General features: G+C 36.1%; 4 protein-coding genes across 4 annotated transcripts; 1 reads left to right on the top strand and 3 right to left on the bottom strand.

The window, feature by feature from the left end:
• The first annotated feature begins 1,168 nt into the window (after positions 1–1,168).
• LOC116144958 (adenine nucleotide transporter BT1, chloroplastic/mitochondrial) lies at positions 1,169–5,129 on the top strand. Its single transcript, XM_031430407.1, has 3 exons — positions 1,169–2,196; positions 4,285–4,446; positions 4,525–5,129. Exons 1-3 carry the CDS (start codon positions 1,630–1,632, stop codon positions 4,993–4,995), a joined length of 1,200 nt encoding a protein of 399 aa, XP_031286267.1. The 5' UTR covers positions 1,169–1,629; the 3' UTR covers positions 4,996–5,129.
• A 578-nt stretch (positions 5,130–5,707) lies between these two features.
• On the bottom strand, positions 5,708–8,600 carry LOC116144959 (uncharacterized protein At2g34160-like). The gene is made up of 5 exons (XM_031430408.1): positions 8,310–8,600; positions 7,375–7,423; positions 6,867–6,929; positions 6,714–6,778; positions 5,708–5,986 (listed from the first exon to the last, which is right to left on the bottom strand). Exons 1-5 carry the CDS (start codon positions 8,433–8,435, stop codon positions 5,897–5,899), a joined length of 393 nt encoding a protein of 130 aa, XP_031286268.1. The 5' UTR covers positions 8,436–8,600; the 3' UTR covers positions 5,708–5,896.
• A 518-nt stretch (positions 8,601–9,118) lies between these two features.
• Positions 9,119–17,255, bottom strand: LOC116145021 (cellulose synthase A catalytic subunit 1 [UDP-forming]). Its single transcript, XM_031430472.1, has 14 exons — positions 17,013–17,255; positions 15,346–15,541; positions 15,068–15,249; positions 14,526–14,640; positions 14,231–14,417; positions 13,794–14,060; positions 13,349–13,694; positions 12,106–12,243; positions 11,859–11,984; positions 11,476–11,688; positions 11,101–11,365; positions 10,675–10,871; positions 10,228–10,578; positions 9,119–10,124 (listed from the first exon to the last, which is right to left on the bottom strand). Exons 1-14 carry the CDS (start codon positions 17,091–17,093, stop codon positions 9,537–9,539), a joined length of 3,252 nt encoding a protein of 1,083 aa, XP_031286332.1. The 5' UTR covers positions 17,094–17,255; the 3' UTR covers positions 9,119–9,536.
• A 3,026-nt stretch (positions 17,256–20,281) lies between these two features.
• Positions 20,282–20,869, bottom strand: LOC116144932 (aquaporin NIP2-1-like). The gene is made up of 2 exons (XM_031430362.1): positions 20,677–20,869; positions 20,282–20,541 (listed from the first exon to the last, which is right to left on the bottom strand). The coding sequence occupies exons 1-2, from the start codon at positions 20,818–20,820 to the stop codon at positions 20,287–20,289; spliced, it is 399 nt and encodes a 132-aa protein (XP_031286222.1). The 5' UTR covers positions 20,821–20,869; the 3' UTR covers positions 20,282–20,286.
• Positions 20,870–21,803: the final 934 nt, after the last annotated feature.

Genomic DNA, 21,803 nt, shown 5'->3' with positions numbered 1-21,803 from the left:
TCGGTACCTAAGCTTCACAAGGTAACGGTATTAACTACCAGGCAGTAAACAAGTGAGTCATCAACATCAAGCTGTGAATTTGATTTAGTCTGAAATTCATGGAATTTGTAGATCATTCATCTTAATTTGTGTGTAAATACAACTCTATTTTCAGTTTAACAAGCGTTGGATTCTTATCCTGGTGTGTATATCAACTTTCTTGGCGACTCTCACAATTTGTAATCTCTGAAGATGCAGCACTTATCTCCAACCGCAATTCTTATCTCTAAGACGATTACCAATACTTAACTCATCCTCAGATAAATGAAATTTTACCCAATTAAGCCCAGGACCAGGAGTCAAAACTTCTCAATTAATTTCAACTACAATTACTTACCAACTAAACTATGTGGTTAATGGATTAGAAAACTGAATATGGATTTGAAGTATGGTTAGAATTTCATGGTGGTCTGAGTGTGATCTGAATATCTGATAGTCTATCATCAATGTGTTAGGTAAAGACAGCAGGAGAGAAAGGAAAATTAGGAAGTGCAACTTCTTGCTTTTTTCAGAATGGCACATGGCAGTGCAAATTTCTTTATGTAACATGATAAACATGGTTGCAATTCCCCCCTACAGAGATATAACATGGGTTCACTCCCAGACTGACATTGCATAAATTAAAGGGATGCCATGCCACAAACCTAACATTCAAAAAACCTGCAACCTTTGGGAACTGGAAGGCCATTTCAGTACTTACCTTTCAATATTTGCTTAGTTGATAGCATCAGGAGTTTTTTGCTATGCTCAGTCAGACATAAGATGGGCTTGGGCCTCTAAATCTAGATGGTGAGATGGCCGACAACATTATGGTTAATTAAATTAAAATATTTTGGTGTTAATACTTTTTTCCATTTTTATTTATATCTCTTCCCTTTAGGAGAGAATATAATATAAAATGGGTTAAAGAATATTTGAATATTTGACCCCTACATTTGATTCTATTGTTCCTAATTTATGTCCCTTTAAACTATAATCAGTAAATATTCTCTTTATTTTCTGCCATTTTTATCATCTTATATTTGTTTATTTATTTATATATTAATACCTTTTTTTGGATGGTCCAAGAATAATGCCTTAAAAGCATAACTATACTAATTTAAAATCTCAAGAAATAAAATAAAAATCTCAACAGTCTTCAAATTCAATGAGCACAGTGCAAAACCTAACCCCTCCCAACCTCCCCAACAACAGCCGGCGAAGAAAGCCACCTTTTATTACTTAGAAATATAAGCAAACCAAACAGTACAGTTTTAGAGAAAGAGAGAGCTTCACCTAACCCTTCTTCTTTCTTTTTCATCATTTCCTTTCTCTCTATTTGCACCTTCCTTCGTTTTCACCGCCTCTGCTTTCGGTGTCTTCAAACAGAACGCCTATTCCTCGCATATTCAATAAATTCCTATTTTTCTCTTACCCATTTCGAAAAAAATAGATTTTTTAGCCACCCGTTTGCGTAAAATCAAATCTTTTCAACATAAATATTGTCTATTATGTTGAAACTATGAAAAACTTCATCCGGGTATTTTCTGAATTCTAATTAAAAGCTTTTTTCAGAAGTGGTTTTCTCTTTTTTTATTAAATCTTTTTGCTATGGGTAAGAGAGGAGGAATTCAACTGTTTGATGATAGAAGAGACGGGTTCTTTTCAATCTGTGATTTGGCATCTCAATGGAATCTCAAAGACGACAACTTTCATACTCAGTATCAACTGGGTGGCTTATTTGCAAGCGTGGGCCAAATGGGAATGAATTTTGGCGTTTCTCCAAACTCTCCAAATTCTCCTGACAATAACAATGGCGGCATCAAATCTCCATTGACTGATTTGTATGTAAAGTACGTTGCTTCAAAGGATGGTGCTTGCATTGTAGAGGTGCCAGAAGGTGAAACGACTATGAAGAAGAAGAAGGGTGGGCTTAAATTGAAAATCAAGATTGCAAATCCTTCATTGAGGCGGTTGTTTAGTGGAGCAATAGCCGGGGCTGTGTCAAGGACTGCTGTGGCTCCATTGGAGACCATAAGGACGCATTTGATGGTGGGGAGCAGTGGACATACTACTGGTGAGGTGTTTCAAAATATAATGAAGACTGATGGGTGGAAGGGCTTGTTTAGGGGTAATTTGGTTAATGTCATTCGTGTTGCGCCTAGCAAGGCTATTGAGGTAATGCATTTTCTTGATTGTCTTTTTAGTTTATCGCTTTTGATAGCCACATAGGTATAATCTTATGTATGATTGTTTAATTGATTGTTGATTCGATGATACGAATATTATTCGTTTAGAGTTTTTTTTTTTATATGAGCGGGTTATTCATGCCTATGGAATTTGCAAGTCTCTGTCTTTTCTTGTTCATGTTTACAATACTATGGTTGAGGGTGAGTGTCTTAAATAGTTATTTGCTTATGTAACCCCCCCTTTTTTTTTTTTTTTTTTTTTTTTTTGTAATTCTGTTTCAATGATATCATTCTTTTTTTTTGTTAGTACGTCTGGCTGAAGTGTGAAGTGGCTTGTGTAACTGAATTTCTTTTTCGCTTTCGGGTGTGGTTACATTTCTTTTCATTGTCTAAAGTTTAGCTTGGGTGGCCCTTTGTAAATTTGCTTTGAGAATAAGTGTCTATGTTCAACTGAATGAGTAGATAATTGGCTCTGTATTTGAGAGTAAAAGTTTACTAATTCAGAGGTTTGAAATAGTAATTAAGTGTGCTATTTAAGCTATTGCTTCTGTGCATGTTGAAATTTAAAACTTAATAAAAGAAAAAGTTCATATCATTTCAAAAATTCTGTAATAGGTATTGTATAAAGCAGTTGTTTCATTGGTGGAGCCTGAAGTCTATGCTGTTAAAGAAGTAGTGTGTAGCAAAGCAATAAATGTAAAATATTCATTTGAAGCCAAAACTTGAGCATATCTTGCAGAAGTATAATACATTGTAACAAAGTTATCCTCGAGTTTGACTTCCGAGGAACTATTTTTATTTTTAAATAGTTTCTATGCATAGATTGAGAAAGAGCTTCTTGTACTTCTTTGAATCTAATTTCCTATATACAAGTTGGGTATCTTCATAGAATAAGAGTAACTGTTCAACTTATTCCTAATATATGTGAATATCATGTGCTTTGTATAGTTGCAATTTGAAAGGGGTTCCTCTAGACAATATTTTGTTCCTATCACCTTTCTGTGGTTATTTATGGCTTGTCTCTGCTTGTTTTGATCTTGAAAAGAAAAATGAGGGTGCAAAAATTATATCAAGTGTTGTTTTTAATCATTATCAAGTGTTTTGCATGAGTATGTTATTGGACTTATTAGAGTTGCATTGACCTTTTCCTTCTTTTTTTGTGGGATAAGATACTAAATATATCCTCCATAATCAGTTTTAGACTAGCAGTATGCTTATCGGCTCTCTACAGCCATGTAATTACAACTTTCCTACTTATATTTCTCAAGCTATTAGTAACACTCTCGGTCCCTGAATTTATGTCTCCCACCAGTAAGATGGACTTTTGGTCGCTTGGAGGACGTAATTCCTCTTTGAAAACTTGGATTCAGTTTCTGTAGTCTCTTAAGACATAATCTTTTTTTTTTTTTTTTTTTTGCCTATAATATGACTAGTCATACTCATTGCTTTCTTCTATTTTCTACTATACCAGCATGATTAATGTCATTTCAGATTTCAGTCCCACCACTCTTCGCTTAAGTATCCTTTTCGTCTTTATTTTTGAGCTTCTGCTACTTCTTGTTCCTGGGAGTTCTAGATCCCTTTATCTCCCAATTTTCCCTGCAAACCCTATCTTTCAGTAAATTTTGAAAACACTTGAGAAATCTATTTTGAAATTAATGTAATTAATCTAGGGCTAAAACATATTTGATCTGGTATCTTGTGTTTATACTGCACAACAAATTGGATGATGCTGCAGATTTTGTGCAAGTCTTTATTATGGTTCCTTGTGTATACAACTACAGTTGATTAAAAATGGGAAAGAAAATGATGGAAGGTGGTTTCCTCGTTATTGGCTTCCAAAATATTAGGAAGAGCTTAGTTCTCGAATTCTTCAATGCCATGATTTCATCTGCTTGTAACAGAGTTCAATAAAATATTTTCTCTGGTGTTGTTCGCCACATGTGGATATAAGGTGTCATTTAAGGAGTTCAGAAATTCCATTTTCTACAGTTTTTCGAAGCTTGTACCCATTCTTTAGTAGCAGAATTTTAATGCAGTATAACTTGCATCTAAACCTGTATTTTACTCTCTGCAGCTCTTTGCTTTCGATACGGTCAACAAGAAATTGTCAGCCAAGTCTGGGGAACAGTCAAAAATCCCCATTCCTGCATCATTAATTGCTGGGGCTTGTGCTGGAGTTAGCTCAACTTTGTGCACATATCCTCTTGAGTTGGTCAAGACTCGATTAACTATACAGGTGCTGAAACATAATTAGAAATCCAGTTTTGATCTTACATATGACATTTATAAATAGAAGGTTTTGTAATTTTTGCAGAGAGATGCTTATAATGGTATAGTTGATGCTTTCGTAAAAATAATGCAAGAAGAAGGCCCTGCAGAACTCTATAGAGGTCTCGCCCCCAGTCTTATTGGAGTAATTCCATATGCTGCCACCAATTACTTTGCTTATGATACATTACGGAAAGCTTATAGGAAAGTATTCAAGCAAGAAAAAATTGGCAATATTGAGACCCTTTTAATTGGATCATTAGCAGGTGCTATATCAAGTAGTGCAACATTCCCACTTGAGGTGGCTCGCAAGCACATGCAGGTTGGAGCTGTCAGTGGACAGGTATACAGGAACGTTCTTCATGCACTTGCTAGCATTCTCGAGAAAGAAGGGATCCCTGGTTTGTATAAAGGGTTGGGACCCAGCTGCATGAAGTTGGTGCCTGCTGCTGGGATTTCGTTTATGTGCTATGAAGCCTGCAAAAGAATACTGGTAGAGAAAGACGAGGAGGCATGAATCTCTTTGAAAAGGCTCGGATACCTGTTAAAATATGCTGGGTTTAATAATTTTGCTGTGTCTTTGATACTAAATAGTTTTTGTTTGAGGACTCGTTCACAGAAGCAATTTTCGGGCTAGGATATTTTTTTTTTTGGGGGGAGGGGGGAGGGGGGAGGGGAAATATCAAATGGCTTTTTTCCTCTCTATTTATTGGATGAGACTCAAAGTCTAATGTGAGAGAATGAGATTTTGTTTAATTTAAATACGAGACGCATTTTGATATGCTGTAAGAGATGGTTTAAGTCACTGTGATTCACAAATTATCAGGAATTGACGATACAGATCCTACCTATGAGATGACATTTTCTGTTTGTTCTGGTTGGTAAAATTTCAGTTTCTTATGATTTAAATAACTTTCCAAGTGTTTTCAGTTAACTTAAAGTTGCAGTAAAAATTGTTTTTCCAGTTACAAATTTTTGTGACTCAATCCGTTACAGATGACGTTTGCTCGAAGAAATTCATAAGCAATCTGCATTAACAAAAGACTTCATTTTTCTCATTACCGGATTACCCTTGAGCGTGAGCCAGTGAGTTTAACAGTGAAAGAATGATGGCATGTAAACCCTTATTTTCACTATGGTGGTCAACAGTGAGTTAAAGAATGATGGTCAAGTATCATGCCTAACCATAAACAAACCAACACCAACAGACCATTGTGAAACAGAGAAGGTTACATAAACTTCAGAACACATTTGAATTAAGCAACCGAGGGCATTGAATTTTACAAAAATTCCTACAAGAATTATGTTACTACTAGTAAAACTTCACTTGATAAAAGTTCATCTAGGAAAAACCGTTACAGAAATCCATAATTAACGAACTTGAGAACAAGTTACATTCCAGGTAAAATCTAAAAAGCTCAGCTCTGCTCCTCATTTTCCAGGGCCTCCTCTGCAGCAGCAGCCATCAACTCATCAAACTTCTCTGATTTCCCCAACAGTATTTCAATCTAGCAAAAACAATTTTATCAACTCTCAAACTTTATAATAAAAAATTATATAGAGAATAGTACAATCGAGCACCCACTAAACATTGTCATAGTCAAATAGACTGATCTCCTATAATTACATGTGTGCTTCACACAGGTTAATCTAAAAGTCCAAATCCTGACTTGATTACACTTCATAGGCCTAACAGTAAATTTTGAACAGATAATGTTATTGCCCACACCTAAATTGCATGTGAAATATCAACTCGAGGGACTCAACAATAAAGATGACCAACAAACAAGGCATGTAAGGCCTTGACATACTCCTCCAAGGGATTAGGACACACCACTTGATGTTTCACAAAGGCAAAAGTGTAACAATACTTGATCTAACCAGACAACTTTATCCATTTAATGGATACACACTCCATTATCACCAAGAGTGAATACCTTGTCATCTATGTTAATTCCTTTTTTGGGAGTAAAAAATCATATTCTATGTTTCTTTTTATTTGTAACTCTATTTTGTTTTATTTGCTCTTCATTTTGTATTCTTTTTGGGATATTATTTATTATTATTATTTTTTTCTGTAATTGATGCTAAAGAGAATACATGTGAACACAAATCTCCGATATAGGCTATGGCAATGACACCTACACCTAATCAGAGGTTAAACATAGGGGATGAAAAAACTTGTGTTTCAACTACAAAATGAAGTTTACTGCCTTGTATAATATTGCAATTTACCTTAGCTTTTTGGACAGGTCGTCCTCCAGTTTCCTCCCTCATGTCAACAGTAGAAGTCATGATCTCTGTATGAATTGCATACCACAACAGTGAATGCACATTATGTACTTGAAAGCAAAAAAATCAAATAAAAAATAAGTCTAAAAATCTCACTCTTCTCAACAGCCAGTCCATTATTCTTCAAGATCTCAGCAATTGTAACAACTGTGGCAATAGCTGTAGATGTAACATAAATGTAAATACATGAGGAGAACCATTCAACAACACAGATTCCAACTATACACAGTATCAGACAAGCAGTACAATAGATGAGAAACCATGGGACTAAAACCATACGTGAAAACACAAAAATCTATACAACTGGTCAAACATGGGACAAACATTACAATAGCTCTGGTCACCATGAAGATATAGCAAATCAGCAATGAGCACTAAAAATGCATGAGACAAACATACCCATAACCACTCAACTATGTTGTTCAAAAAAAGCTTTAGCCAACTTCCTTGAATGTTAATCAAAAGAGACATGAAATACTTGATTTAAACCGGCAAGAAAGTATTACCACAAAGATAGAAAAAATATTCGCAATGGAGTACCAAATTATGATACTATACTATATTTACAGAGCCAAGGAGAGGTTTTAGAGAGTAAAAACTGTACCCATTCCAAGAGCAGAGAGTTCCACCTCAGAATGCTGCTGCATGTACCTCTGCAAAGACAATCATCAACCATCAAATGACCAAACACCAAGACAGGATACAGGTATCATTTACCATGCATAAACCACTGAATCCTTGACCACCACCACGTGGACCTCAAGTCCTCCAAAAAAATAAAGACATATAAACATGAATACGACCAAGGATATTCTTGTGTGTATGTGCACAAGTACATGAACGCATAGCTCCATAATAGAAAGGGGAACACCGGCTCTATCATGGCCCTATTGAGAAAGGTATTCATCCCAATCTGTTTAGTTGAGGTTTTTCACTTAACAAAAGAACAAAAACTGCAAAACCACAAAACCAAAATTTTCTAATCCTCACCTTTTGTTTTACCAGCAATCAAACAGTATATCAGATGGTATCTTAGCAAATGAGAAAGGGAGAGAGAGAGTGTTAACTCAATAAATAAAGATATTCGAATATCTTTCATTGCGTAGGACCTGGAAGCACTCATTACAACAAATTAACTTGATCATAATGTTTACCATAACTTAACTTCAACATAACCTTCTTTTTGTTCCCCTACCATCGACTGCTTTCCTTCTTCTTTTTTTTATTTTCTTTATTTCTTTCCCTGGGGGGCAAGCCTAATTCTTAGCCGTACAAGTATAGTAAAATCCAAAATGTTCCCACTACTATTATATTTCCCTTAAATTCTCAGCAACCAAACATAGGTTCCAGGTAAATGAAAATGCAAATAAACAACATATCAGCACATGGCGAATATAAACCCTAATCCCCTAAAAGATCTTACTAACATTCTACAACACCCCCCGAGATTGCACACATTTTAGCTCCTTTTGTTGACCATTCGGAGCAACGAAACATAAAGCAAAATGAAGAATGTGCGCGAGGGGAAAGAGAGAATACCTTAGCGAGATTAACATAAAAGAAGAGAGGTTTCTTGGTATTAGAGACTTGGATTCGGTTCTTCTTGTTTGCTGCAGATGAGTCAGTGATGTTCAAGTTGTTAACTTGCTCTGTAATTACCTCCATTTGAGAGAGAGAGAAACCCTAATTCCCTAGTTCAGAACACTCTCTCTAGCCTCTACAGATGTTGATATTGAAATAACAGCAAAAACCCTTCCCCTTTGTTTTTACTTTTTATAGCCGAGGTTTAGACATAGCTCATTTGTTTACACCAAATCGACGTCGTTCTGTGTAAATCAATTCAATCCTGCCTTTTTATGAGGTTTCCAGACTAAGCTCACTAGCAACGTGTCATTATTGTATGGTACACTAGGACGAAATAGGTTTTCGGTATTTAATCCTTCTGATAAATATCCACTATATTATAGTTTATATGTACTATTGGAATGGGATCCTTTAACCCCAAATTAATTAATAAACAATGTCTTTAACTTTAAAGTCGATTATCAACTTATAAAAAGACTAATTATTTACATTTACGAATTCTATATACAAATTAATAAATAAAAGACAAAAATAGAAATAATCCAAATATGATGTGAAATGGGTTCACTGATTTCAGTCTTGTGTGATCTAGACCTATCTCAATAAGGCATTGATAAAATTTCTTATTCAAAGGAAAATCAGCTTCTCTCCTTAAGAAATTCAATCGTTTACATAGAATATGGAAGACTTAAGGATTGAACCAAATGGCTTCCAAAGTAAAGGTTATTATCAGCAAACATTGATGCAATGGAATTACAGTCACATTACTTGAAAAGAATAACAATTTCTTTCTTTTTGTTTTTCTCAAACAGAACACCACATTGTTTCTACATTCTCTTTAACTTTATAAATAAAGCTGCACAACTTAGGTCCAGTACGACTAAGCATATAGTTAGGACCAAGAACAAACACTTCTATATAAGTGATAAAACAATAGATAAATAAATAAATAATACGATACAAAAAGGGTTCTAGTAAGTAGTAATAATGTCTTTGTCCTTCAGCTCCAGACCAAATTTATAAGATCCATCAAACTCCTTTCTAGACAGAGAAAAAGTGCATACTTTGGATCACATCATATCATCCAAACGACTTCAATACCTTCATATCTTGTTATATACACAGTATGAAAAGCTTCAAGGAGAGATGGCATTTGCCACAACATTATGGTACTGGGATGTCTCAGCAATTGATGCCACATTGACCATTTGCAGCAGCTCTGGTAGATTCTGAGGTGAAGGGATCAATTCTCACCCAGAGCAAGCTGAAAATGGAAGCAAGAAGTATAGACCAGACAATGACAATTGTAGGTGTACGGTTTTGGCGACCCAACAAACCCTTCAAGAAAGGATAGAGATGGGCAATGACCCATATAGCAAAGAACAGCTTGCCAAACAGGGGCCCCCATGATTGGTACCCACTGTTTATGGCATATGATACACCAGCCACTATACCCACCAGGTTCACAATAAGGACTGTAGTTGGAGGGATGAGAAGAGATGTCCATTTGAAAACATAAAGCTCTGCAAACTCTCCATCATCATCAGATGCCTTCGAAGTAACAGTGAAGTTAGTATCAATACCTGCAAGCACTTTCAAAAGACCTTGGAAAACAGCAAACAGATGCGCTGATGTACCACCAATGACCCAGAACTGTTCGTTCCTCCACCAGTCCTCAATACCAACCCCACTCCACCTAAGCTCCAGTATTCCAGTAGCAAAAATGGAGACGAAAAGTAAAATAAACCACATGCTAGCGAAGTTACTTATCTGCAAAAAAAATGGATGTCACAAATCGATTGAACAGGTAATGATACAATATTGAAAGAAAGCACTGGGATACAGGTCAGTCGTAAGCAAAACAATCACTTACCTCTGGAATGATGAATTTTCCAGTGAGAAGGCAAAAAGCAGGAAGTATGCAATAAGCAAGCAGTGGAATAGAGGTCAAGGGGTAGACAATGGTATTAATGTAAGCCAGTCTCTCCAAAAGCCTCAATCTTCCATTGTAGCCATACCATATGGGGCAATGCCGGCTCAGCAAAATCTCAATTGATCCCAAGGCCCATCGAAGAACTTGGTTCAAACGATCGGAAAGATTGATAGGAGCAGACCCCTTAAAAGCTGGGCGAGGTGGCATGCAATAAATTGATATCCAACCACGAGCATGCATCTTGAACCCAGTCAAGATATCTTCTGTCACAGAACCATAGATCCATCCAATCTGGTAGTAGACGTAAAGATTAATTAGTTAACCTATATAAAATAAAACATAGTTAAGACAATATCCAGCTAGATCCCCTGTTGACATAACACTAACCTCTTTACCCCATTCAGTCTTGTCCTCGTATCCACAGCTTATAACATGGATTGCTTCTTTCAAAAGAGTCGCAGGATTAGTGGTTGGTGGTATGCCTCCCTGTTCCATGAATGTAGCAGCAATGAAAACTGGGGACTGACCAAAACGCTTCTCTAAGCTCTTCTGAGACATAAGAAGGGACCTCTCATCATCATATCCTGAAGAATGCAAGCAATACAGTTAAAAAAATTGCACTGTATGGAGCTTCCCCAAAACCCAATTTGATTTAACCGGCAACTTTAGTCAAATGAAAGGATAGAAACGCCCCCAAAGATACTAAGAAGTTATATTAAATTAATGGTCATTCAAACAAGCTTAATGCTGGCTTGCAGTGCATTAGCTTAAAAGAAAGATGTCAGGAACAATAACGTCTTATTAAAAACCTACCTTCAACACCCTCCTCAATGTCTTCCATATTGAAAATCGGAATGGTAGATTCAGTTCTTTTCATTGCCCTTTTCTTGTCAATGTACTTCTTGTTAGAACCCTTTCCCTTCTTTCTTGAACCACAACATCCCTTGATAATAATGTTTGGTTCCAAATCCTCTTCAGTTAAAACTGGGTCATATCCATATAGTGCTTGCCTATTGAAACAACAACCAGTTCCCACATAGACTGGACCCTGGATGCCATCCAGCCCTTTCAAGTTGATCTGACAAGTACAAGAAGAAAAAGGGTGTGCTTAACAAGCCTAAGCCCAATAATTATTACAATGAACTTTATTCATACTGGCAGACTGGCAAGAAATTAAGTAGGACTTACATCAAAGAAAACAATATTGCGATTGGCATATCGATCATGATTATCAATGCCATCAAAACGCTGTGGGAACTGTACATAGCAAGTTTTCTTTCCAAGTGCCGGATCCATCATGAAACACATTGCCTCTCTAAGAGCTTTGCTGTTATTGAAGTAGTGATCACAATCAACATTCAACAGATACGCACCATTGGTCAAGACAGCTGAAACTCGAATCTGCATGTTACAAGGTGAAACATACCCGGTTAGTAAATAAGAAAGGCAAAAGAACTTGCACACAGCATGAGTTACAACACTGACTGCAGCAACCCAAATGGGAAGAAATAACTTTTACATTATTAATAATTAATTCAATGAAATAAACAAAAGGGTTGAAGATCACAAACCAATGCATTCATAGCTCCAGCTTTCTTGTGGTGTTGGAAGCCAGGACGCTTCTCTCGAGAAACATAAACAAGACGAGGTAGCTCATTTCCGTCTGTATCAAGCCCTCCACTGTGGCCTAAGAACACCTGTTCTCCACCAAAGAGAATCAGAACCACAAAAATGGAAGATATAATGATAAAGAGCATAAAAGATAAAAAGGAAATATTAAAAAGTGATTCTTCAAGACACTTGGAAAGATGATAATACCTGAATCATTCCAGGGTGATCCCTAGGATTATTCCCAGGCCATGGGGTGCCATCCTGCATTGTCCAACCTTCTTCGGGCATCTTTTGAGCTTTGGCAACAAGGGCATTGATCCGCACCTTAAACTCCTCATATTCTCTCTGCAAGGAATAAAAAGTATGTGTTATTTATAACTTAAACAAGCGCAATTTAAAATCAAACCACGAAAGCCACACAGAGGTTTATGTTAACTGATTAGCACAACACATCACAGTCAAAACCGTAGCTTTTATACACACATCACATAAGCGTCTTGCGAAATCTACTTTGACCGACCTAATAAATTTTGTTCCTACAACATACAGGCTCAAACAATTTTTTTATGATCTATTTAGTCTACCCTCAAATACACGTTAACATAACTACTTTATTTTCTTTCTTTCTCTTTCCTTTTTTTTTTCTTTTTTATTTTCTGGACTGGGGAATATGTGGAAACAATAACCTCGGTAGTCACAACCATAGGCTATGTTATTGCAAGTATGAGGCTTAAGAGGTTTGAACACTACTCAAACCCATTGTTGGGTTCCTATATCCTCTATTTCTATTGCAACATACAAGCCTCATCTACCAACATACTTATGAAGACTNGGTGATCCCTAGGATTATTCCCAGGCCATGGGGTGCCATCCTGCATTGTCCAACCTTCTTCGGGCATCTTTTGAGCTTTGGCAACAAGGGCATTGATCCGCACCTTAAACTCCTCATATTCTCTCTGCAAGGAATAAAAAGTATGTGTTATTTATAACTTAAACAAGCGCAATTTAAAATCAAACCACGAAAGCCATACAGAGGTTTATGTTAACTGATTAGCACAACACATCACAGTCAGAACCGTAGCTTTTATACACACATCACATAAGCATCTTGCGAAACCTACTTTGACAGACCTAATAAATTTTGTTCCTACAACATACAGGCTCAAACAATTTTTTTATGATCTATTTAGTCTACCCTCAAATACACGTTAACATAACTACTTTATTTTCTTTCTTTCTCTTTCCTTTTTTTTTTTTTTTCTTTTTTATTTTCTGGACTGGGGACTATGTGGAAACAATAACCTCAGTAGTCACAACCATAGGCTATGTTATTGCAAGTATGAGGCTTAAGAGATTTGAACACTACTCAACCCCATTGTTGGGTTCCTATATCCTCTATTTCTATTGCAACATACAAGCCTCATCTACCAACATACTTATGAAGGCTCACCTTCATTGCTCGGCGTTCTTTCACAAAAGAAGGCTGTATCTTGTCCTTCAAGTAATCAATCTTCTGGGCGAAATAAAATTCAGGGGCCCTAGGCTCAATATTGTGCTTCTTACAGAAGGGCACCCACTTCCTAGCAAACTCTGCTGTTTCAGAGAGGGATTCAAAGGTCAACATTGCTGAACCATCATCTGAAACATAGCAAGATACTTTGTCGACGGGATAATCCACAGCAAGAATGGATAAAACAGTGTTTGCTGTCACAAGAGGTGGCTCTTTGAGGGGATCCACTGTACTAACAAAAACATCTACAGGAGCTAATTGCGATGGTTCCCCTTCCCTATCATATCTGCAAAACAGAACTATGGTTAATAATACAGTAGAACACCCTGCACATCTAGGTCTCTGATCCAACAACCACCTCAGAAGTTAAGTAAATTAAACTGACCTCAATGCAAGCCTGTCTAGATAGGTCTCACGGTTGATAGGATACCATTTTGGAAACTGATCCAGAAGCCAGGATAAGGCAAACCAAATCTCACAGATAACTGATGTTAGCCATAAAGGATAAGCATCTTTCACTGGATGAGTTGCACGATATTGTAAGAAGAAGCCCAAAATAATAAGCCGGAGAATGATTACAACCCGATAAGGGGTCAAGTGAGACGAAGGAATAGGTACCACACGACTCAATGGCTGTCGAGCATCATCAGCCCTGTGACACAAAAATTATCAACATCAATGAAAGTAAAAAGAGGCACAAAGCTCAGTTGACCATTCAGTGATACAAAAGCATTCCATTTTCTACCTAAACAACCAGGTGCCCAGAAGTAGAGAAAAAAACAGAAAAGAAATAAATCTTAATAGAACTCCAACAAAACGTACATTTGGAGTTCTTCTCCATTTGAACCAGTGCCTTCTATGTCTCCCTTTCCTTCACTATATTTATTGCTCATCTGCATCATATTTTTCTCCTGTTTAAGTTTCCAGCCTTCAACCCTCTCCTTCCAGTCAACATTTCCGAGGCCATAAGAATTCAAGTCCTTTGAAGGGTCCACAATTCTCACTGGAACTGTAACAATAGATTATTTTATTAAACAATAAATTCATAAAGCAAAACTAATGATATAGGAGCTTGCGTAAGGATTTTCAGATAAATGAACTCAAGTTACTTGAATACCTGGTTGTCTTGGATCAACATAAGGAGAAGAATTAATATTCCTTTCAGCAGGGCCCAAAGGACCTGATGTAGTTCGCACAGATTGAGTGTCAGGTGTTGGAATTTCTCCAGAAACCTGAAAAAGGAAAAGAAATTGATTTGGAACAAAAAAATAAAAAATAAAAAATAAAAAATAAAAAATAAAACTAAATTATATCAATTTGAACATGTATTATCAAGTTGAGAACTCATCATGGTAACCAACCTACAACTACAAGAACACAATTTGGCGCATGAGTGATGATACTTGTAATTATGTACTCAACAATAGACCACCCATATTTCAGACAGACTATCAAGTCTCTTCTGTTCATTAGCACAAAGGGTAGATTAATTTCAAGAGAAAATATGAAAATAAGGTCAAAGAAAGCTTCTTAATTACTTCCTACGCACCACAATTAGAAACAAAGAGCTAACAAATTTTTTTCGTCTGAAGAACTATATGCATTTCCAAAAGCTTAGCAGCAAATCAGTGAATAACATAGAAACAATGATACGCTTACCGGCTGTCCATTGGTGAGAAGGGGAATTGGTTGCTGAGATTCATGTCTAGAAGATGCAGAAAGCTCTGGATCTTCGCCCTGCCACTGGTGTCTCGCTTTGCTATTTCCTTGGGCATAATTGAACTCATTCTCCAGATCATCAATATCATCCTCTTCATCATCTCCCTCAACTCGTGGACTCCCTAAGATATACAGGCTTGATTAATTTTGTTCTTAACAATATAACTGAAAGCAGGTTATGCAAAGGGATAGCAAAAAATTATGACAGAAAAGTAAACCTTTGTGCCTCCTATATCTAGTCTTGCACTGGGGGCAAGACTGAGTTCCATCTTTACGCTCATACTCGTAACAAGGCCTGCAAACTGGGAAGGCACACTCATTGCAGGCAACAAATATATCACCAGTGGCTGTAAGTCCAACATTATCACCACAAATCTGGCATGTTTGGCCATTCAAATTCTTCAGGGGTTTGGGCTGCAGAATTCACAACGTACTGGTCAGGAATCCAAAATCAGAAAAAAAAAAAAAAATATATATATATATATATATAAAATCCATGTTTTGATTTAATTGCACTCAAATTTACAAGTTGTACGTTAATATAACCAAAAGATTTTGATGATGAAAAACAAAAGGCACAATCAACTGTTCAATAAAGTCCCAATTATTTGTGGCACTAACTATGATGCAGAGAGAGGAAAAAATTTACTAAATAATTTCATAACTTTCTTTTCTTCTTCTTCTTCTTCTTTTTATTTTATTTTATATTATTTTTTTTATAAGAGACAGATTAATTTCACAACTTTCACAACCAGTGAATATCATTAAAAGAACAATTAGTTCTTGCATCTTCATATACATTTCTCTTTTTTCAGATAAAAATACTTTACAGACTAAGATGCAGACTAAACTAAAAATACTTTACATGAAAACTTTGCTATGTATAACAATGAAATTAACAGATGTAGCAATTCCTAAGCTCTTCCACAGTGTTGTACAAACCTAAATGCTTAAAGTAAAAAATAATGTCCTATGATACATAAACCCAATAGGCAATAGCACACATTTGTAATCAGCATTCTAACATGTATCAGATGTGTGTCCAAGAGAGAATATATGTAGAGCAAAAAAGAGAAGTACAAGAGTCCATTTTTAGCAGCATGTTGCATCTAAGAGGACAAGAGACGACTAAGTCCAACTGGGATGACCAACAAAGCATCAAGATCTCAAATTTAATGCATCCAAATGAAAGCACACGTAAGCCACTGAACATAACCCAAAAAATTAGACAATTAACAAATGGACGAAATATCCTTAAATCCAGGTATCAAAAACCATAATTCTGATAAATGCCTTACAAAATCAGAAGAAATGCACTCACAACAAGATCATAGCTACAAAGACCTACTCCAAAAAAATCAAAATAGAAAAATCCAGAATTTACTAAGATAATGGCAAAACTTTGCGCCAGAAACTCAGTCTCATAAATCAACACTCTAATCTAAACACCAAAACTCATCAATAAATAACCCTCAAGGACTATTCTAAAAACGTTTTAAACGCTCAAAGTCAAACTAAAATCTCAAGATCAAAGTACAAGCACTACACATCTATTCAAACTAAAAAGCCATTTTCATATAACTAACACTCAGATCTAAACACCACAAAGCAAGCAATGAAAATTACTTACAAAACTGTAGTCAAAAGTTCGTTAATCTAAACTGATATTCAATCACCATCTTGTTTTCAAATCAATGATAACGACTCAAAATCAAGCTCCAAAGTCACTTTCAGAGAGCTACCAATCAGATCCATAAGCTAATAATCAGAATTACACGCGCAAAACAAACAACAAAAAAACAAAAAACAAAAAAATGAAAAAATGAAACACAAGGTAAAAAATTTGAGCGATGACTAAAGAAAAGGGTTGGCTAAAAACACAAACCCCGCTGTCTGAATCGTGCCGAATCCGAACCAACTCGTTCCGGCGGTGAGAGCCGGCCACCATACCAGCATTGGCTTGCATGTTGTGGAATCAATGGCTAAAAAAAAAAAATTCAGTGATTTACAAAAAACAGATCCGTGTAATTACTTAATGTTTTGAGAATGGGCAAAAAGAGTAACTCTGAATTCTTCGCCCATTCAACACGCCATCTCTCTCTACAGAGACTACACTCCTTCCAGCTAGCTGAGTAATGCTGGGTGCCTCTGCTTGTCTTTTTATTGTTTTAGTTTTTCCATTATTTTATTGTCTTTATTTTTTTTTTTCTCTTTTATTACCGGGTCAACCGGTTGCTGGTACCTAACCCGCTCCTTGACTTGGCTCGACTCTTGAGCTTCTGTACATTATTTTGTGGCTTATTATAAAATACCTCTTTTCAGCCATCCTCAAATCACCACCGAACGTATGAGAAATTATTTCCCCTCTAATTTCCGCTTTTTCCAAGTACTTCCCCTTTTCACCATTTTTTAAAGTTGTTGATGCTTGGTTTTAACACCAACTAATCATACATGAAAAATATTAAGCTAACTCAGAAGACACATATGTATATGGAGGTATTGGATTGAATAAGAGATAAAGAACAATATTTAAAGTAGTTCGGATGCTTAAATAAACGAATCCTACGTCCACTAATATTATATTAATATATGAGATCAGGTCACGTTCAACGAGCTGATTTATAGCTTAGAGAATATAAGTGAATATACAAGAGAGAGAGAGAGAGAGAGAGAGAGAGAGAGAGAGAGAGAGAGAGAGAGAGAATGTATGCTATTTCAGAGAAAAATTAACTAATCCCATAAATGGAAGATGAGCCCTCTATTTATAATGGGATGAATTGAGGTAATGATTATTGAATTTGTGCGTGAGTCAGATTACCGTGCAAATCCTTCTTTATGTCTTGTTGCTCACCTGCTAGAGTGATTTCCTCAACTTGTGCAGGGATTAGACACGTGGAACTTTTCCAACCTTTCGCCACTCTGGCACATACGCACTACATTGGCAGGAGCATGCCGCTCACGTCAGCATGCGACATGACTGTGTCTGAACTGTTGCAGAACCTACCTAAGCTCTGACCGCTAATGCTGATAAGGCTTAGCATCAACCCTACTTTTTCAGGTATAACAAAAGTTAATACACCTAAATGACTGGGTAAATTGATCTTTATACAATAAAAAGAAATTCGAAGCAAACATTTTAATACAATAAAAATAATTGAAAATATAAAATAAATTTGGAAATTAGGAAAATAAACTTCTATAAAAGAAAACCATATCCTCGCCCATAAAACAAAAAAACCCCTACGGCTAAACAAAACACATGACCTCACTAAAACAAAACCAGTCATCCCACAGCATCCTAAGTGTCTAAGCGGGAGAGATCTAATTTAATCGTTTTCCATTTTCGTTTCTGAAAGATCCAGAGGTTTATTATCACATTTGGTAGTAGGGGGAGGCAGNCTCTAATTTCCGCTTTTTCCAAGTACTTCCCCTTTTCACCATTTTTTAAAGTTGTTGATGCTTGATTTTGACACCAACTAATCATACGTGAGAAATGCTGAGCTGACCCAGAAGACACATGTGTATATGGGGGTATTGGGTTGAATAAGAGATAAAGAATAATGTTTAAAGTTGTTCGGATGCTTAAACAAGCGAATCATACGTCCACTGATATTGTATTAATATATGAGATCAAGTCACGTTTAGCGAGCTGATTTATAGCTTAGAGAATACAAGTGAATATACGAGAGAGAGAGAGAGAGAATATATGCTATTTCAGAGAAAAATTAGCTAATCCCACAAACGGGAGAGGAGCCCTCTATTTATAGTGGAATGAATTGAGGTGATAATTACTGAATCTGTGAGCGGGTCAGATTGCCGTGCAAATCCTTCTTTATGTCCCGTTCCTCACCTGTTCGAGTGATTTCCTCGATTTGTGCAAGGATTGGACACGTGAAACTTTTCCAGCCTTTTGCTACTCTGGCCCATATACACTACATTGGCAAGAGCATGCCGCTCACGTCAGTATGCGATATGGCTACGTCTAAGCGACTGCAGAACCTACCTAAGCTCTGACTACCCATGCTGACAAGGCTTAGCATCAGTCCTACTTTTTCAGGCATAACAAAAGTTAATACACCTAAATGACTCGGTAAATTGATCTTTATACAATAAAAAGAAATTCGAAGCAAACATTTTAATACAGTAAAAATAATTGAAAATATAAAATAAAATTGGAAATTAGGAAAATAAATTTCTATAAAAGAAAACCATATCCTCACCCATAAAACAAAAAAACCAATACGGCTAAACAAAACACATTACCTCACTAAAACATAACCAATCATCCCACAGCATCCTAAGCGTCCAAGTGGGAGAGATCTAATTTAATCGTTTTCCATTTTCGTTTCTGAAAGATCCAGAGGTTTATTATCACATTTGGTAGTAGGGGGAGGTAGGAGAAGATAAAAGTGCTTTAAAATGAGGGATTTTGTAAAGAAGCTTTGGATGCTTTGGGGTGGAGAGGGAAGTTTTGCATGGTTAATGTGAAGCGGTTTAAATTTTTTCCTTTTTCTTTTTTCCTAGAAGTTTGTTTCCAGGATTTGTTGGCACTTTCATAGACCATAGTCCCTTGCTTTGGATTTTGAATCTTTAATTTGATTTAAATTATTATTATTATTATATGTTGAATTATTTATGAAAAAAATAAAGCATCGGCTTTGAAGTTGGCTCAGGCGTGACTGACTCAACCCGAAACCACAACACAATTGTTACAACATCATTGTCTATTTCTTAAGAAATAATTCTATGAACAGATTCTATAAGCTTTCTTACATTTCTATCGGACGGCTAACAAAAAGTTGTTTCTAAGTGCAATTGACTATATCTCAATCGAGCCGTTGATGATCTGACACGCGTCTGAGGTGCCGGTTGAGAAGTTTCTTTCAAGTGGTTGTGTATTGTAGTTCGTTTTGTCAATATATTATTTGCTGGTAACAGCCTGTGCTAAGAGGAACCGGTGATTGCCGGTAGCTCCCATTTGCCACTTCATAGGCTGTCGGTGGACTCGATTTTTGGACGTTTATGTATCCAAATTAATTTGTATTTTTTATTATTCAAATTACAAGCNAAAACAGAAGGAGATAATCAATTCTGTTTATTTAAATTATGCTTATAAATTATAATTTTATCCATCTTTTGCCATGAAAGACCTGGAAATATCAGAAGCTAAGCCAGTGAATTGTACGTACTTGTTTCCAGGGAAAATGCCTGACGGCTGCAAAAGCTAGAGTCACAGCCGGGTTCATGTGGGCACCAGAGATGTGACCAACCGCATATATCATCACAGTCACGATAAGTCCACCGGCCAACGAGGCTCCCAGTTTGGAAACTCTCCGTTCATCACTTGCACTCAGAGCAGCCGAGCCACTTGTCACAAACACCAACAGATACGTCGCTATAATCTCTGCAAACACCTGCACATTACCGAAAACTCTTTACTATGCATGTGTGTTTAGGTTAAAGATGAGTTAAATGACGTTTTCAATATAGTTGTTCGCATTTACAGAAGAAAAGGATATACACGAAATGCTATATATATATATAGACACCTTAGTGAGAAAGCCCGGAGGGTAATTTTTGTGCCAAAGAAGAGAGAGTTTGAGCTTGTGGGATTGAGGGTTTTGAACCGAAGCAAGCTCATCCTGGTTTGTGTGATCAGTTTGGTGGCTGAGATTTGGACCAATAGTGGCCATTTTTCTGGACTGATATAAAGAACAAAGTTTAGAATATAAATGAGGATAATGGAGGGAGATGGCATGAATTGAATTGCATAAAGTGTGACATATTTATAGTAGAATAGTTCAATCACTCCCTGTCGAAATGTTGGGGGAAAGGAGCATCGAATTTTAAAAGCATTAGATACCTACAGTCCATCTTTCATTTGTTTACTTATTTTAATTCATGTTGGTTAAAGGTCCACACAACAAAGGAATTTCTTTCTATCAGAAAGATAAGTCTCTGCAGTTGATAAAGTTATTATTATTAAACGTGTTTCTCTTTAAGAGTTAGAATATATAATGATTAACCATCCTTGGGTGATAGAGACTTTTTTATATATTACTCAAGAGGTCTTGAATTTAGTTTCCCTCGGTTACTAATAAGAATTCCTCTCGGTTGCTAATAAAGGTGGTTATTACTGCGATTATCTGATCATTAACTTTAAGGTCCTGAGAAATTAGTCGAGGTATGTGCAAGTTGGCTCGAGCATCCCGATTACTATATATATATATATATATATATATGTAATGGTGATAAGTTATTATTATTTATAAATTCTTAGATGCCACAGCAAGTGCCGATTTTATTACTTACTGAGATGATAACCTTATAAACTGAATCCCAAGCTTATTAGCTAGTATTGTGAGAGTATTATTTATTTATTTATTTAAATTCAGACATTAATTCTGAAGGATATTTAAAAATTTTTTTTTTGTGTGAATAGAATTAAAGTTTTTTAGTTATTATATAAATTTAGCCAAAAAAAAGAAAGATAATCACCACCCACAATAAAAGCCCACCCGAAACACAATTTTGAAGTAGTAGTTAGTTATTGTTAAAGTTCACCTGCAACACAATCTTGTTAGTTATTGTTAAAGTTCACCTGTAACACAATCTTTGAAAACTTAATGAAGAATAATACTACATGTACTAACCAATTTGTACTAATCCAAGTACT

The sequence above is a fragment of the Pistacia vera genome, unplaced genomic scaffold (genome assembly GCF_008641045.1).
Source record: "Pistacia vera cultivar Batoury unplaced genomic scaffold, PisVer_v2 Contig46, whole genome shotgun sequence".
Taxonomy (NCBI): Eukaryota; Viridiplantae; Streptophyta; class Magnoliopsida; order Sapindales; family Anacardiaceae; genus Pistacia; species Pistacia vera.
Note: the sequence above shows the minus strand (reverse complement) of the source record. Positions and strands in the feature narration are given on the sequence as shown.

Bases quoted from the DNA above. Each gene is read 5' to 3' on its own strand.
- LOC116144932 (XM_031430362.1), bottom strand. From the start codon at position 20,820: ATGGCCACTATTGGTCCAAATCTCAGCCACCAAACTGATCACACAAAC. The intron at 20,542-20,676 runs GTGTCTATATAT...GGTAATGTGCAG, and splicing joins CTCCGGGCTTTCTCACTAAG to GTGTTTGCAGAGATTATAGC.
- LOC116144958 (XM_031430407.1), top strand. From the start codon at position 1,630: ATGGGTAAGAGAGGAGGAATTCAACTGTTTGATGATAGAAGAGACGGG. The intron at 2,197-4,284 runs GTAATGCATTTT...TACTCTCTGCAG, and splicing joins CGCCTAGCAAGGCTATTGAG to CTCTTTGCTTTCGATACGGT. The intron at 4,447-4,524 runs GTGCTGAAACAT...TAATTTTTGCAG, and splicing joins AGACTCGATTAACTATACAG to AGAGATGCTTATAATGGTAT.
- LOC116144959 (XM_031430408.1), bottom strand. From the start codon at position 8,435: ATGGAGGTAATTACAGAGCAAGTTAACAACTTGAACATCACTGACTCA. The intron at 7,424-8,309 runs GTATTCTCTCTT...TTGTCTTTGCAG, and splicing joins TTTATGTTAATCTCGCTAAG to AGGTACATGCAGCAGCATTC. The intron at 6,779-6,866 runs GTGAGATTTTTA...CAATTCATACAG, and splicing joins TGGACTGGCTGTTGAGAAGA to AGATCATGACTTCTACTGTT.
- LOC116145021 (XM_031430472.1), bottom strand. From the start codon at position 17,093: ATGCAAGCCAATGCTGGTATGGTGGCCGGCTCTCACCGCCGGAACGAG. The intron at 14,061-14,230 runs GTACGTTTTGTT...TTTGTGTCACAG, and splicing joins AATGGAGAAGAACTCCAAAT to GGCTGATGATGCTCGACAGC. The intron at 10,579-10,674 runs GTTAGTGTTATG...GTCTACTACCAG, and splicing joins AGACTGAATGGGGTAAAGAG to ATTGGATGGATCTATGGTTC.